Genomic DNA, 16,815 nt, shown 5'->3' with positions numbered 1-16,815 from the left:
AATAGTACTTAAAAGGAAATAGCTGTTCGTAAAGCGGAACAAAATGAGCGTTGAAAGGATTACAAAATTATTGAAGCAACATGGCCTGTTTGAGGATCTGTGACTAAAAGGTGATATATGTTTTTCAGAAGATTAAGCTGAGAACAGAAAGGGCCAACTCTTACAAAACAAAACAAAACAAAACAAAACATTAAAGTGCTTTGTGGAGTTCATTTCTTAGGCACTTGGGACATTTTGCAAGTGAATGTGTGTGTGTGTGCGCGCGCAGGTGCTCATGTCCATGTGCATGTGTGCTTGTACATGCCCATAAAATTGATACTAAGTACTGCTATGACATAAATCACACTGTGATTAGAAACAATGTTTTTAACTTTAATTTACGTTAGAGTCACACAATTTGTGGTTCTTAAACTTTGATGTGCATGAGAATCACCTAGAGGGCTTGATAAAACCTAGAAGACTGGGTCACAACCTGTTTCTAGTTTTGGGGTGCCAAGATATTTGGTCAAACATTATTCTATGCATTTCTTTGAGGGTGTTTTGAATAAGATTAATATTACTGATAAATTGAATAGAGCAGACTATTCTTTGTAATGTGAATGGGCAAAGAAAACATGCAAATGACAAATAAGCATATGAAAAGATGTTCCACATAAATACCATCAGGGAAATACAAGTTAAAACAACAAAATACCACTATATATCTATCACGATGGTCCTTATTAAAGCCCCCCTGTCATCAGCAGTACTGACAACACCAAATGCTGACGTGCATATGGAGTAGCATGAACTCTCATTCATCGCTGGTGGGAATAAAAGATGGCACCACCACTTTGCAAGACTGTCAAGTTTTTACAAAACTAAACAAATTCTTCCCATATGATCCAGCAATTGTACCCCTGGGCACAAAAGACTAAAAACTTCTTTCCACACAAAATCCATTACATGGATGTTTATTGCAGCTTTATTCATCACTGTCAAAATGCAGAAGCTACTAAGATGTCCTTCAGGAAGTAAATAAATAAATAAACTGTGACACATTCAGACAAGGAGATAATATTGAGTGCTAAAAATAATTGCATTCTCAAGCCATGAAAAGACAGGGGAACTGAGCTCTCAAGCCATAAAAAACATGGGGAAACTTAAATGCATGTTACTAAGTGAAAGAAGCCAATCAGAAAGGGCTACATACTGTGTGTTTCCAACTATATGATCTTCTGGAAAAGGCAAAACTATGGAACCAATAAAAAGGTCATTGGCTTCCAGGGGTTAGGGTAGAGAGAGGTAAATAGGCAGAACATAGGGGATTTTCAGCACAGTGAAAATACTCTGCATGGTGCTATGATGATGAATATATGTCATTATATATTTATCCAAACCCAATGAATACTAAGTTAACACTAAGTTAAACTATAGACTTTGGGTGATTATGATGTGTCCATGTATTTTACTGATGGGGGGATGTTGTTAGTGGAGGACGCTAAGCACGTGTAGGTACAGAGGGTATATGGGAAATCTCTGTACCTTCCTCTCAATTGTGCTGAGAACCTAAAGCTGCTCTAACATAGAAAGCTTTTTTAAAAAAAATCTGATCTGAAAAAAATTATCAACTACATTTCCAAAAGAGACTATACTAGAAAAGACAGATAACGTGATTGATGTTGAGGTTAACACTTAACAAACAAATGTACATGGAAGAACCCCCAACAATATTTAATGGGCACTTAGGTCAAGTAATTGGTGCATGAATGTACACTTTTCTAAACACAGTCTCAAAATATGGCTATAAAATCTTAACTAGAGCTCATTCTTCCAATATACTTGTTTATGATTAGAATTAAATTACATTTTAGTATTGCTCATTGAGGTGTCTCTAAAGTTTTTTTTATTACTATCTATAAAATTCAGAATATTATAATTTACTGTACTCTTTTACTTAGTAGATATGTATTAACTGATTTCTTAGATGAAGTCCTAACAAATAGTAAAAAAAATCTTGGTAAGTATATATTTAAGGCATTCCTTTAATAAAACTGGGCATTTCCTTCAGTAATGATTACACATAATATAATTTTCATGCTATACATGAACTCATAATCATAAATTAGTTTCTACTCAGTACCAATATTATGTGGACTGAGGAGAGATTTAGAACAATCTAAAGTATAGTTTCTGATCAAAACACCTCTAGAGTTGAACTTGAAGTTATTTTAAAATGAGTTTCTATAGTTTCTGACAAATATCATTCTCCTCAGGGATTCTTCCCTTCTATATTCTATACTTGGAGCCTGTTCCAAAAGAATGACACAGTCTTTTCTGGTTCTTTTTAATGTCCTCATCAATTCATCTTGGATATATTAATCCATCCATTCCTTTACTTTTTTCAACTAATTGTCAATGAGCCCTTACCATTTGACAGTCATTAAACTGTTCTCAGGTGACAAAGAACATGCAATTCTACACCTATTCTGATTATTCTGAAAATAAAAATTAACCAGAATGATCACAAATGAACCCACTCATGTATCCTTTATAAAACCCATTTAAAAGTAATTAGTGAATGCTTATTTTCAAAGAGAATATTATGTAGAAGAAATTATCTAAATGAAAGCCACTTGAGCTAATATTGCAGATGCAAAAACATGAAAAAATCAGGTAAACTAGAAAAGACTAAAGTAGTATAATTATTGATTTGTTTAAAAGGACATTATAAAAGTGCATAAACCACAATGAGCCATCACCCCACACTGACTAGAATGACTATAATCAAAAAGATATATAGTAATAAATGTTAGTAACAACATAGAGAAATTGAACTCTCATACATTCCCATTGGGAATGTAAAATGTGTCCATTCTGGAAAACAGCCTGGAAATTGATTTCATCAAATGGTTAAATATAGTTTCCATAGCTCACTCCTAGATATATACCCAAGAGAATTAAGACATGTCTATGCAAAAATGTTCACATTAATAGTCACAGCAACGTTATTCATATTAGGCAAAAAATGGAAACAACCCAAGTGTCTATTAAGTGATAAATAAATAAATAAAATGTGGTTTAGCAATACAATGGGATTTCTTTTTATCAATAAGAAAGAATGAAGTAATGACACATACTACGATGTGGATGAACTTTGAAAACATTATGCTAAGTGAAATGCGCCAGTCACAAAAGACCACACATTAAATGATTCTTTTATGTGGCATAGCAATAATAGGCAAATCCAATGTTATAGACTGAATGTTTAAGTCCCCCAAAATTCATGTTAAAACTAAGTGTTCCATAGCGTCAATTCTCCACCACTATGCCAGCATTAAAGTAAAGAGGTATGTAATTTATTCGCTGCATCTGACACCAAGTAAAATTGTATCTAATACACTCTGTGCACTCTGCTAGATCTTAGCATCAAAAATAAAAATGGTGAGAGCCTTACTCATGAGAAAATTTCAATATAAATCTTCATGTACCAGTGACATCTTTTTCTATAATATATAAGTAGTTTACCCTTTTCTGAAGCAGCAACTGTGATATTGTACCACGGAGTTTCTTCTCTATCAAGAACCTGTGTTGTCTTAATAGTTCCAGTATGAGCATCAATATTGAAAAATCTGTCATCTTCACCATTGTAGTCGATGAAGTATCTAGAGAAGAAAATAGATAAATCTTCTTTTCACATGATCTTATAATAAAGACAATAAAACTGAATCAAGGGAGGTATCTTATTTACATATTTAAATGTATATATTTAATTTCTATGTTTGGCTCTTAAGATTTGTCAGACAAATTTATATTTGCACAGAACTGACATCCATTAAATTTATCTGTCAGTCTTTAATGCTATGCTTAGTTCAATTACTAATTCAAAAAAGAAAAAAAAACTTTACCAAATTTCATGAATAAAATAGTAGACAGTAGAAACAGTAATTAATAAGGAAGAAATAATTTTTAAAAATCACCTCTGGGAAGTCTATAGTACATTGGAAGAAAAAAATAAACATATAATGCAATTGCTCATTGTTATATGTACAAACATTTTAGGATAGCAAGGATGTTTGAGAATAATTTACCTTAGAGTTTCATTATAGCTGAGGTTTTAAGATAAATATAAAATGAAAAACAAAACATTTCTATTAATTACCATTGTAGTTCCATCATCTAGGACCCTTCCATAGTCAAAGAATGAGAAATGAAATAAATGGGAGGTAGGTTGCTTCGCCGGCCACAAATCCTCTTCCCTCTCCAATGCAAGTGGTGTGTGGGGCAGGGCCCTCTCATATCAGCTTTGGCCTCCAGCTTACTTTGGCAATACAATGAGGTAAAAACAGTGGTGTTCTATGCTATGTTTGGGCCTAGGTTTCATGAGGCTTTGCATGTTTCCTCTTATGCTCTACCACTGCAACAAGAAGTCATGCCAGAGCTAGTCCACTGGTCCCAGAAAGAAGATGAGAGACACATGGGCAGAGCTGTCCCAGTTCAGGTCCCCAATCTAGAGTAGAGCTACCTACTAAGTGAGCAGATGTATTATTGAATGTGCTGGAGACGAGCAGAGCCCACAAACAAAAGGCAGCCTAGTTCAGATGATGTTCACAGACACACAAAGTCACAGATGCACACGCTACTGTTATAAAGTACTTTTTTCTATACCCCTGAGTTTTGGAGTTTTACATTATTCAACAGTAGTTAATTAATGTAAATATGAATAAATAATATAGTGAACAATCATCATATGTTCTAGAAATGTTCCAAGCCATTCTAGAACTATTTAAGGAGAGAAGTGTTTTTTTTAAATTAAATCTCTAATACTTCTTCTCTTTTTATTAGTCTCAGCTTAAGTAAGATTTTATCTGTATCTGAAGAAAAAAATAAATTATTATATGAAAAATGCCAGGATAAGAATATCTGAATATAGAACACCAAAGTGCAAAGATCCAAATTAAAGAAAAAGCTTGACTTGGTTTGCAAATAAATGTTTGTTTCGATGCGGCTAGCAGAATGAACTAGGTGAATGGCCACGGTAGTAGGACAACTAAGCCCTGCAGCACATAGTAAAGAGTTTTAAATTTTTAAAATAAGTAATGGGAGCAATTTTAAACAAAGGAAATAATCTATTACGTTCTGGAAAAAGTCATAGTGAGTATTTTAAATCTTAGATTGTAGAAATTTAAAAACAATTTAGAAAAATATTGCCATCTTGGACAAAGGTGGGAAAAAAAGAAAGTAGAAATTAGTGTATAAAATAATGCTATGCATCTGATATAGCCTATAGAAATTTTTGTTGAAGTGAGATTAGTAACGGGAGAAAATTATAAATGACTCCATTTGTGTATGTGTGTGTGTGTGTGTGTGTGTGTGTGTGTGTGTGTATTTGGTCTGCCATGTAATCAATAAGTCCATTTACTGATCTGGATAAAGACACAAGAGAAAAAAAAAAACACACTTTGGGAGAAAAATAATTTGGGAGAAATCAATCATTTTGACATAATATGCCTTAGATATCAATTAATAAAAAGCAGAGAATAAGATATGATTGTGGGGTTCAAGTGTGCTTTCTGAACAGGAAATATAAATTTGAGGTATATCGGCCTAAATTTTAGGTAATGGGGACAGTACAGCCTCATCTGGGAGAGAACTGTAAGAGGAAAGTGAAAGATTGAGCATCACAGCGCACGACCTTTTCAGTCGAAAGCAGCCCAGCATCTGTAGAAGAGAAGGTGCTAGTAAAATGCAAGGAACAGCCCAAGGGAGGAGGAAAACCGGGAGAATGAGGTGGCACAGAAGCCAAGGAAAGAATGGTTTAAGTCAACAGCGACGGTGAATTTTATTAAGACGTCGAGTGAGGTCAGTCAAGGATGATTGGCTTTGGCAGGATAAACAAGATGGGTTAACCTGGAAAGAGTAATTTCAAGAAGATACGAAAGGATAGAAGTTGTATTATAGTGGATTCAGTATTTGGATGTGACATATAAGGCCCATGGGCCATGACACTTTGTTGAATATCATTACCTGAAACAGAGGTCAGAAAAATGTGGCTTATGTCATCAGAGAAGTGAGTTTGACAAATTCATTTTTTCTGATAAGAGAAATATTAAGTGCTGTTTTTCTTAGGGGGAAAAAAAAAAGGTCATTTTGAAAGAGTGAAATATCTAAAAAGGTAAAAGTCATGAGAAGGTGAGTAGAATTGGGTTCCAGAGCACAGATATAAGGATTTCCATGGAAACTAACAGAGACACTTCTATTTTGGCATGAGCAAAATCTCAGAAATTGGGTATATATATAGAATAGGTAATTGTGGTGATGGGAATATCATGAAATTCATCTTACTTTCTGGAACAGAGTATAACTAGAACAGAGTACAAACCATGCCTTTCATAGGCATACTGTTAAGATATGTAGAACATACAACTAAGGTGTGAAACCCTACGACAACCTTTGGATACACAGACTCAAATGTGGCTGAAGATATTATTACCATGCAGACTGAGACTATTTAGTGAGCTCATTTTGTGAAATAACTGCTAAAACGGGACAGAATGTATTCACTTGTATCTGTGTGATCAAAACAAGGAATTGACCATTGTGTATTGATTGTTCTAGTAGTCATAACTACATGTTCATTGAAGAAAGTTCAACATGAAAAAAACAATTTAAACAAGAAGAAACACAGGTATAAAGCAAATCTGATTCAAAGAGACACTAGATTCAGACATTATAGAACAATGGGAAAGAGGTTTGTTGTCTTGCTTTCCAAAGCATTAGACCATGGTACACTGAAGCTGGTTTATTTTCTTTGATTTGAGTCTCTCTCTCTCTCGCGCGCGCGCGCGCACACACACACACACACACACACACAAACACACACACACACACACACACACATGGCTCTTCTCTAACTCAGAGAAGCTCTGAACTACTTCGGAGATGTGAAAAGTTTTGTCACATGAAAAGGATAACATCTTTAAAATGTAATCGGTTAGAAATCTGGTTATTATATTATCTAAAGTTAGTTACTACTAACCTGTCTTTAAAAAACTTTCTGTTTGTGGATGGATGTGGTATTCAAGAAAAAATTTTCTGTATAGAAAGTTGGACCTAAAATTGAAACTTATTTGACCTCAAAATTTTCCACAGCAACTATCAGTAAAGATCAGTGTACATTGCTATTGATACACCTTGTAAAATATGGCAGGATGTGTCCCATTTTAGAAATCTGATCATTTCATAACTGTCAGTCTGAAAGAAAACAGGAATTTCTTCTGCTTCTAAGCTGAATTAAGAAGCTGAAAATATATATTTTCTTTATCAGAGTATTCCCTCTCTTTTAGACACTTTACACAGAGCTTTAGTGGTTAAATACTTTTAGAATAAATACATTCTTTATTTGAATTAAAAAACATAAAACGCATGTGTAAATATTTTTTTAAATGATAAGTGTAATGCTAGGCACGTTTCCTCAGACTTGTGTTATTTAATTCTTAGTTTTCTGTGTGACCTAACTCCCTTGGGAAATCTACAACACAAGGGCTAGATACCGGCTATGCTTGAATCTGAAGAGCGTATTCATAGAGTTTCAATTGAATTTTGACTCAAGTAGAACTAAATAGTTCTGCTTAACTACCCTGGGACTTCTGCCTAGCCATAGAAATAAAAACTCAGAAAAAGGGAAAACGGAAATGTGAGAGGAAAGAAACTATTCAAAAGTATATTAAGGGAATGCTAACCATTTAACATTTGGAAGTGAGATGGCTCCATTAAACTGTTTATCAAGCAAACAATTTAAAAAATAAAAATACTCTCAGTAGGTAACTTTTCAAGTAATTTTCATAATAAAATTCATGTATTTCCTTTTACAAAAGGAAATTTATTTCAAAAAATAAATACAACATTTTAATACTTTATGAATACATATGCTTAGGTTTTTTGCAAATTCTAATATTAATTTGACATTTTGAGGAACATACAGCAAGTATAATATCAAGTAAATATTTGCCCAGATAATATAGATGCTAAATTGAGATTAATAATAAAACCTGAAAAATTAGAGTTTTGAGAATTTTTGATATTCTAGTCCATAGATATAAAAAATAAACCAGTATAAGCTGAAGCTGGAATATATATAACTAGACAAGCTGTTTAAAGATAGTCTTCAAATTCTACTTTCCCCTCAATATAGAATATATAGAGATGCTTTGTGAGACTGGTAGAAAACACTTATATACATGTATGAGTTATTTACAAAAACAATCCAGAAAAAGGTAATAAAAACTAATGTTTATGAAACACTTAAAATGTACTACATCGTGTTTTGTGTTTTCTAAATATTAGTTCATTACACTCAAAACAACCGTGTGAGATAGTTACCATTTTTACAGAGGAGGAAACTGAGGCACAGAGTGATGGAGAAATTTATCCAGCATCAAGGACCTAGTTAGTGCAATAGATTAAAATAAATATAGATCTATTAAGTAATATTTATAAACTCCTTTCTCAAAAAGTAGATAATATTTGAGGCTTTATCCATTCATTCAAAAATATTTATTTGAATGAGTAGAAGAAAGGAATAGTAAATACCAAATATAGAGGAAATGGCAAGACCTGAGAATTATTTAGACATAATTTATTTAGAGAAACAAGTAAGCAAATAAGAAAAAGAACTCGCAAACTAATATAATCGATATTCAGAGAATAAATGTTTATATTAATATAATGAGAAATGTCAAAAGAAAATGCATTTTATTGAAATAAGATAAAAATTCATTATTCATATTAGAATTTATGGGCCAATAGGCAGGAAAGTTGTGAAGAGAACAGTCACTCTCAATAATGCAAATTCTAATATTTTAGAATTTACTTAAGTAAAGTTCTTCAAGAGAAGCTGCTTTAAACAAAATGCCCAGCTCATCATTTTGCATTCAATTTCTCTTTGATTAAGGAGGCATAGACTCAAGATAATTATTAGTCATGTTAAAGTACATTAGAAAAGTTATTTTTCATTTTTATAACAAAATTTCAGTCTTAAGAGGCACTTACTATTTTCATTACAGCTTGTCCATTTCACCATAAGAAATTAGTTGAAAACTTATATAATAGAAATCTATTTTTACAGTGACTTACTTGGAGAAACATCACTTGGCTTAAAGTATAGGAGATCCCTTTCAGTTGTCACACTTTGGATAATTGAAGACACAGAATGTGAATGGTAAAGCACAGTAGAAATTTTGCCTCCCAAACAGCTGTTTTTGTAAGTTTGATTGACTGTGAACAATAGATGGGATCAAATTTAATTAACATACATTCTGTGGGATATTCCAGCAGCTTGGCCTTGTCTTTAACTACAAAGTCATATTTATGGCAGAGCTCAGATTAATTTTAAAAATTAAAGTTCCCTCTTTGGGGGATGCAATTTATCACACAAGTCATTCATCCAGAAAATAATCTTAAAAAATATAAGAATCGTGTCATTTGATAAATAGTGTAGTGTGCTTTATAGAATGGGCAGCACACATAACACGTAGATATTTTAGAAAGCTTTTTAATTTTCTGAACTAAAACCTTGATCCAATGAAATAAAAGTATCTAAAAAAGTAAAACCCCTAAACAAGAAATGATGTCTCCTGTTATTTATGCCTCTAAGTTACTAAAATATAATAAATTCTAGTAATCTTGAGTTCTAGAAATGTTATTAAACCATTTTAAACATTTTTTTCTTTGAAATATTCACATGAAAGCCATAAGTGATGTTTATTCTCCAGTCAGTAGACAGCATCACTAAGTCAGGGTTCAACGAGTTACACATGCCTGCCCAGAAAATAGTTTCTCCTCTTTGGGTCAGGACTGTGATTTGGGGTGGTTGACACCATATGCTAGGCTTTACACAAATGTAAGCAAAAAAAAAAAGGAAAAGAAATAAAAGTCTTCTATATCTCTACTGAAACATGGTAAAAGAAACCGTATTTTCCTCTAATCTCTATTATCGGTTGTGTGGTTTGGAGTCAGTCATTCAGCCTTCTTAGTTTACAGATATCATCATTTATATAAAAACAGTTTCTCAGTCATCTTTAGCTCTCTTTCCATTCTCAAATGTCATCGTCACATGACATTTAGTATTAAAATTCTTAGTCGATCTAAATATGCTAACTTGGCTATATGGAATATGATACTATTACAAAACAAAAGTTACAGACAAAGACTTCTGGTTTTAAGTGTGAGTCTTCTTTCTTCCTATCTCTATTTGAACTGCATCAAATATCCTTAATGAGTTGTTTCCTTTGCATCAGAAGACGATAGCTGTTTTGATGAGGGTATATTAAGGCTTGCCATTAAGGATCCAATTAAGATATTCTTGATTTTCAATAAGCTAAACTTTTATAAGTAAATTTGGTCTACAGACTAAACCTCAGTATATATCAGATGGTATCTTTAACATAAATATATTTTGAAATAGTTTCTGGTTATTTTTTGTCTTTCTTTTCAAGTTTGAATCCCGCATTCAAACCTTCTTAATTTTTTTTAACTCTCCTCTTTAACTTTGCCATACGACCTTGTTATTATTTTGAAATCTCTCTTTTTTTTTTGCTGTTGTAATATTCAAAATTAATGTCATGTTTCTAACTTCCATCTCATTATGAGCTATATGAAAATTTCAGAGATGCATAAGAAAAACTAAAACACCAGTAAGGATGCAGTGAATATACTGGAGGCATGTGTTCACTAAGGCTAAAATTAAACTCAAAATCGCCTGAATAAATACTTCTAATTCTTTGCAACTATTCTTTTTTAAAAAACATATTTGAGGAAGATTTTTTTTATGTAGAAAGTATTTCCAAACTGACCACAATTTCATTTTATTTCTTATGTTAGCATACAAATGGGCTACTGCTTCCTATACAGTGTCATATTGAACATATGAAACAATTAAGCACACTATTTATTATTTCCTTCCGATTGCTTTAAAAGTTATTATACAAAATAACATTAAAAATTAACAAGAAGTAAGTGAATAGATAAATTCAGATTATAAATCAAAGTGGAAAAGAAGTAAAGGTGGTAGAATGTATTTACTCATAAATTCACACTAAAATTCTTCATCTTATAAGAAATGTAAATTGAAGACTTCAATAATTTTTTTCATGCAGTACTAAATCAAGTAGCATATGTCTTAGTAATATAGTATAAGAAAAGACGATTCTTTTCAGCATCTCTTTTTTCCAGTATATAAAATGCCTCTACACAAATAGTAGACCCCATGTACTGGCATTAATCAATGACTTTCTGACCATGTAACATACCAATCACTTTCCTATTTTATGATACTCGAAGTCTATAAATTGTTTATGATTAGTAGTAGTAGTAGTAGTAGTAGTAGTAGTAGTAGTAGTAGTAGGTGCTAAAATACATGAGGCAGGGTATTGTGGCTTTAAAAACAAGCAAACAAACAAACTGGGTTTTTGGAGTAAAGCAAAACTGGATTTAAATTCTGGATCTGTCGCTTTATCACTGTGTAAACTTGGCCAAATTACTTAACTTTCTGATCCTTAATTTCTTCATCTGTAGAAGGAGACTAATAATACAGACTTAGGGTTTAACAAGGATTTTTGGCATTGCTATATAAAGCCCCTTGCCAACAGATATTAGTAAGCCATGAATGGTCACTATTTTTAATAGTCACATGTTATAAGGTCACATTTTCAAAAAGCTCTGTAGCTTCTCGCATCCAATATAAATTGCTCATCTCTCAGTAGTTACTCAGGATATTCCTGAATTCAGTTTGCAGGATGCCAGCAAGTGAGCTCAGCCTGTTTAAATCAAGGGTTTCTTCTCTCCTGATGAATAGCCTGGTTCTGATTTTACTTTCTAAAAAGGTGGTGATTATATTGCTGCAAACTGCACATTCTTGTTTTGAATTGAAAGAGACAAAAGCTAGATGTGGTATGCTCTTAGAAATTTGAAGAGTCTTACTAATAATTTAGAAAATTGAAATACAAAAGACTGAAGTAGGGAAGCTTTTCACAAATGCCTGCAAGACTCAAACTCCCTTTCATTATCAATTCTACAAACTTGGAGTTAATTGCATTTCAGGGCACATTGCAAGGTACATCTTTTCAATGTGCTTTTCCTTAATTAGTACAAATGTTTGGTCCCTGAGAAAGGTGGAAGCATAAGGCTTGCTTTTGTGTTTGCTAATGTTTTCTTTTTTTTATTCACTGTTTGTACCTAGAGGCCTATGTGAATGACACATTTTTATTGAAATCAGGAGTAAATATTATGTAAATTATACTCCAAAACAGCAGCTATGGAGTCTAATTATTTTAAGGTAGCTTTAGAAGGATTCATTTTAGTTGTCTAACAAAAACAAAGCAGAAAGAGTAATGCATGTGCTAATGGAATTGAACTTCTCAATATTGGCATTTGGAGACAGTACATAATCCTCTTTGCATTCCAACAACTGGGAGAATGCATTTAACACACAGGGTGTTCAATTAATAATGTTCCTAATATTATGGAGCCATTACTGAGACAATTAATTCCATATAAATAATTTATTTTATTAAACTAAATATATATATTGAAATGTTCACATGACTATGCAAATATGTGAAACATACATACTGGTTTGCATTTCTTAAAAATATCTTTTCAAAATTTCGTTCCATGAGTATACTTAGCATTCCAGTTTTGCCAACCAGTTTGGTTTACTCTGTATAAGGATTTCTCAACCTTAGCACTAATGACGTTTAGGATGAGATCATTCTTTCGAGTCCCATCCCTGGCCTCTGCCCAGAGATGACGGTAACTGGCATTCCTCTTCCAGTTGTGACACCCAAACCTGTCTTCAGGTCCCTTGATGGTGGGGGAATGGAAATTTTTGTGTATATTGAGATATATAGTGCAACACTGAAAGAAGTCTGTCTCTGACCACATTTTTTCTTCCTTTGGCCTACCCTTTTGGCACTTATATGTCACTCTTTGTAGGACTTTTATAATTTATTATTTATTTTGCAAAGTAAATCTTCCCATCACTGCTTTGATTATAATTGCTCACACTTGTCTGTTTTTTCTTCTCTTATCCACTGACATTGCCGGCAGGATAAATTTCAAAGATATCAGTTAACACTTCATTTTCTCTCCCTAACTTCTCTCCTCAACCACAGTACTTGCCTTCCTCACACAGGTAAACCTGATCTCCTCAAATCTTTAACCTGGGTTTTGAGCCTCAGTTCAATCTTCCTCAACTCATTCCTTCTAGAAGACACTAAGCACAGTTTGTCCATAGACACCTTCATCCTATGTTTATCACTTTTATCAAAGGATGCAATTTGTTTTCAAGTTTATCTCTCTACTGGATTTCAAGCTGCTGTGTGTATGCATATGCATGTGTTAATTTCTTTATCATAAGGACTATTATAATATTAGCAATATAGAGGTGCTTTACATAGCACTTTAAAAAATGTACCTCTCAACTCTTTCCATTAAAAAATACAAATGCATCATTAATATCATACTTTAATTTTCAAGAGTCTTACCGATGTTTATCAAATATTTTACGTCAAACTAAAAGAATAAAATATTTTTATTCTCAAAAGGTGTTCGCTCCTTTTGGTTCAAAAATAAGCCACATTTGTAAATATACTTTGTAATGCTACAGTTTTTATGCAAGTAGACAAATTTTACTTACTGGTATGTATCAAAAATGTTCTAAAATTATGTGTTCTATAGAATGCTAAAGCAAAGAGGGCTTTTCCTCTGTTTGGAAAACTAAGCATATCAATTTCTACTTCCATCCCTTAATTAGAGATCAGTTTTATAATTTGGGTTTCTGAATATTTTTTCCTATACTTTGCCTACCCTGCTTATTCAAGCAGTGTCCATTCTTTGCTCCCAGTGTGACAGAGGGTTACCATCGTTAGGTACTCTTTTTGCACTCATAGATGGAGCAGGATTGTTGAATACATACATTTGTGTACGGAAAACTGTTTCTCTCCATGCATGAGGGCATTTTTTTTTAACTGAAACAATTATGCTTAGATAAAAGGAAATTGAGAGCCTTTACAAGCATTACTTAGATACCAAGGGAAATGTTTACCATATTAGCTTTTGTTAAAATAGATGAGAACTAAGGAGTCTCATAACAAGAATGGGAAAAAGCAGATGGATTTGTTTAAAATTTAAAACTTTAGACCCTTAGGATTATCCAAGGGTATACATACAGGGTAACTAACGAGTCTTATACATTTATGCAGGACTTAGATTTGGTCATAATTGAGACAAAAAAAAAAAAAAAAAACAACAACACCTTTCTGATCATGCAAGGAAAATTTTAATTATCTCTACTTTATGACATACTAACATAATAAAATATTTAATGAGCCCTTACAAACTGTGCTAAGTAATTTATATCGATCTAATTTAATTCTATTAACATATTTATGCAAAATTATTATTTCTTATCTATATATTTGGAATTTAAATCCCAAGGTTGGATGACCGTGTAAGATCACACAGCTAGTAAGTCAAGACTCCAGAATTCCCACATTGGTCTTCCCGTCTTTGAAGTTCAGTCTCTATGTCAGTACTCTAGGCAGCCTTGGACAAGTTAACATTAGTGAGAGACCAGTAGGTGTAAGCCATTCTGCTTAGTAGTTTCTGTACATTGCTTTACACTCTCTCACAATAACTGAGAGAGAGATATTAGTTTTCTTATTTTATGGATAAGGGTAGATGACATCCTAAAGGCACACAGCTACTGTGACAAATCCAGGAGGAGGCAGAAATAAACATTATTCCCAAATTCTTGATTTTTGCACAATATCTCTACTTTCTATTACTAAGGGAGCAAAGGTTAGCCAGTTTGTGATTCAATATTTAAAAAAAAAATTCTAGTCAACTAATCTATCTATTAAGTTAAATGGGGGGGAAAAAAACACCTAATCTGTGTGGTCAATAATATCCTCATGGAGATAGCCAAATATATTCTTTATTTGACAGAAACTCATCTGCTACATTACTCATTAAAGAATCAGTTAACATAATTTAATTATATTAATAAAAAAGACATGGAAATAAAATATTTCAAGTATTATTTTATACATTCTAAATGATTTTGAGGCAATCAAAATCTTTATATGTGTAGAAGTTTGAAATATACCTTACCTTACTAAGCTATTAGCACTGTCAGGATCTTGTGCCAAAACTGTGCCAACAACAGTTCCAATCTTGGCATTTTCGTAGACTTCCATGATGTAGGAAGGCATGGAAAACAGTGGTGGTTCATCTACGTCCCCGACAATGATCTTCAGCATGGTGGCATCTTTAAAAGGACCCAAGTGAGAAAAGCGAAAATCAAGATGTGTGTTTGCTCCTTCTATGTTGAGGGTGTACGACTTCTTTTTCTCATAGTTCAATGGCTGTGGGAAAAAAAAAAACAACAACAAGATTTCCAATATTATGACTGCCGTCACTGTCAAACAAGCATTTTTTCCCCTCATATTTTGAAATGAGCAAATATAAATAGATTTAATTCAATAAACTTTCGTTTAAAAACAAACTATGAAGTTTGTCTTAATAGCTAAAGCAGAAATTATGGAAACTCTTCAATTGTGATTTTTCACAGCTATAAATATGATGATAACTAGGTACAAAAAGATATTCCCCAAAGACAAACAAATATTGCTTTATGGAGACTCTCATTTTTAATCTGCTCTAGTAACTTTTTTCTAACTCCTTGTCAACCTACATTATTAATCTTAAAAATAACTGCTACTAATTTGATAAATTTTTTTAAAAAGGTAGATTTTTAAAAAAATTTACATTTAAACAATTTATCTCATATCACTGCTTTTTAGCTATCATCTTATTTTTTACCTTGCTGGTTTTAAGCTTTGTATCATATTTTAAAATCTAACAAATTTTTGTTTTTAATTCAACGAAATTCTCGAAATTTTATCAAAAATATTATACAGCCTTATGAATTTCATTTTTATTGTTTTAAATTATTTATTTTGTGTTTTGCTGATAATAGAATTTCATATATTTATTTTTTAATCTACTTTATTATATTATGGTGTAATTGACTTTGTTTTTTAAATTATTGTCTTCTTTTTGTTTGTTTATACCATTTACTTTTTAGCTTTGAGTCTTTACTAATCTTACGATCTTTTTAGTTTTTTCTTTTTTAAAAATTCTCCAATCAATATTTATTTTCTATCAATAATATATATCAAGATTCATGACTTTGACTTAGCATACAATAATGAATAAGGTCAGCATGTTAATTTATCCCAAGGAATACATGGTCTGATGTAGAATATAAAACAGTAAACAGATATTTATAGCACTGTATATTTAGTGCTATAAGACTGGGTATTATGGAAATTAATAATAAGGATATAAACCTAGGTGAAAATAAGCAGCTAGGTAATATTTTCAGGAGGAAGGACACTTTCACATAAGAACTGAATATTTGAAAAATGTTAACCATGATGCACATAATAGTCTCTGTGACTCAAAATGAGCTCAGATTTATGATTGAGGTCAATGTCAAAAGTTTCCATGGTGATGTTAATGCAGGTGATCTAGAGACCATGCTTTTAATGTGAGCCGGGTGAAGTTTCCTCTGACACTGGTGTTCCTTATTAATATCTATGAGAACAAGCAGAAGACATATTATTTCATACTTATTTCTGCCACTGATTTTGCACTAGTTTGCTTCAAATCTTGATACCCTTTTTTCTTGGCAGGATCAGAGAATGATCGTTGCTTATAGAGGAAATCAGATATTTTTCTTTACCCTAAGGGCCATGCAGATTGATTAGAAAG

The 16,815-nt window shown here is 32.3% G+C and overlaps 1 protein-coding gene across 4 annotated transcripts in view; it reads right to left on the bottom strand.

The window, feature by feature from the left end:
- CDH18 (cadherin 18) overlaps window positions 1–16,815 on the bottom strand; it is a 252,364-nt gene that overhangs the window by 45,972 nt on the left and 189,577 nt on the right. For all 4 annotated transcript variants that reach the window (XM_006907120.1, XM_025043539.1, XM_025043540.1 and 1 more), the window contains exons 6-7: window positions 15,151–15,404; window positions 3,508–3,644 (exon numbers count right to left, since the gene is read on the bottom strand). In XM_006907120.1, the coding sequence (XP_006907182.1) occupies window positions 3,508–3,644; window positions 15,151–15,404 (391 nt within the window). The remainder of the gene's footprint in view (window positions 1–3,507; window positions 3,645–15,150; window positions 15,405–16,815) is intronic.

This window comes from Pteropus alecto, unplaced genomic scaffold, assembly GCF_000325575.1.
Source record: "Pteropus alecto unplaced genomic scaffold, ASM32557v1 scaffold152, whole genome shotgun sequence".
NCBI lineage: Eukaryota > Metazoa > Chordata > Mammalia > Chiroptera > Pteropodidae > Pteropus > Pteropus alecto.
The sequence above is the reverse complement of the archived record's forward strand: the minus strand, read 5'-3'. Positions and strand labels throughout refer to the sequence as shown.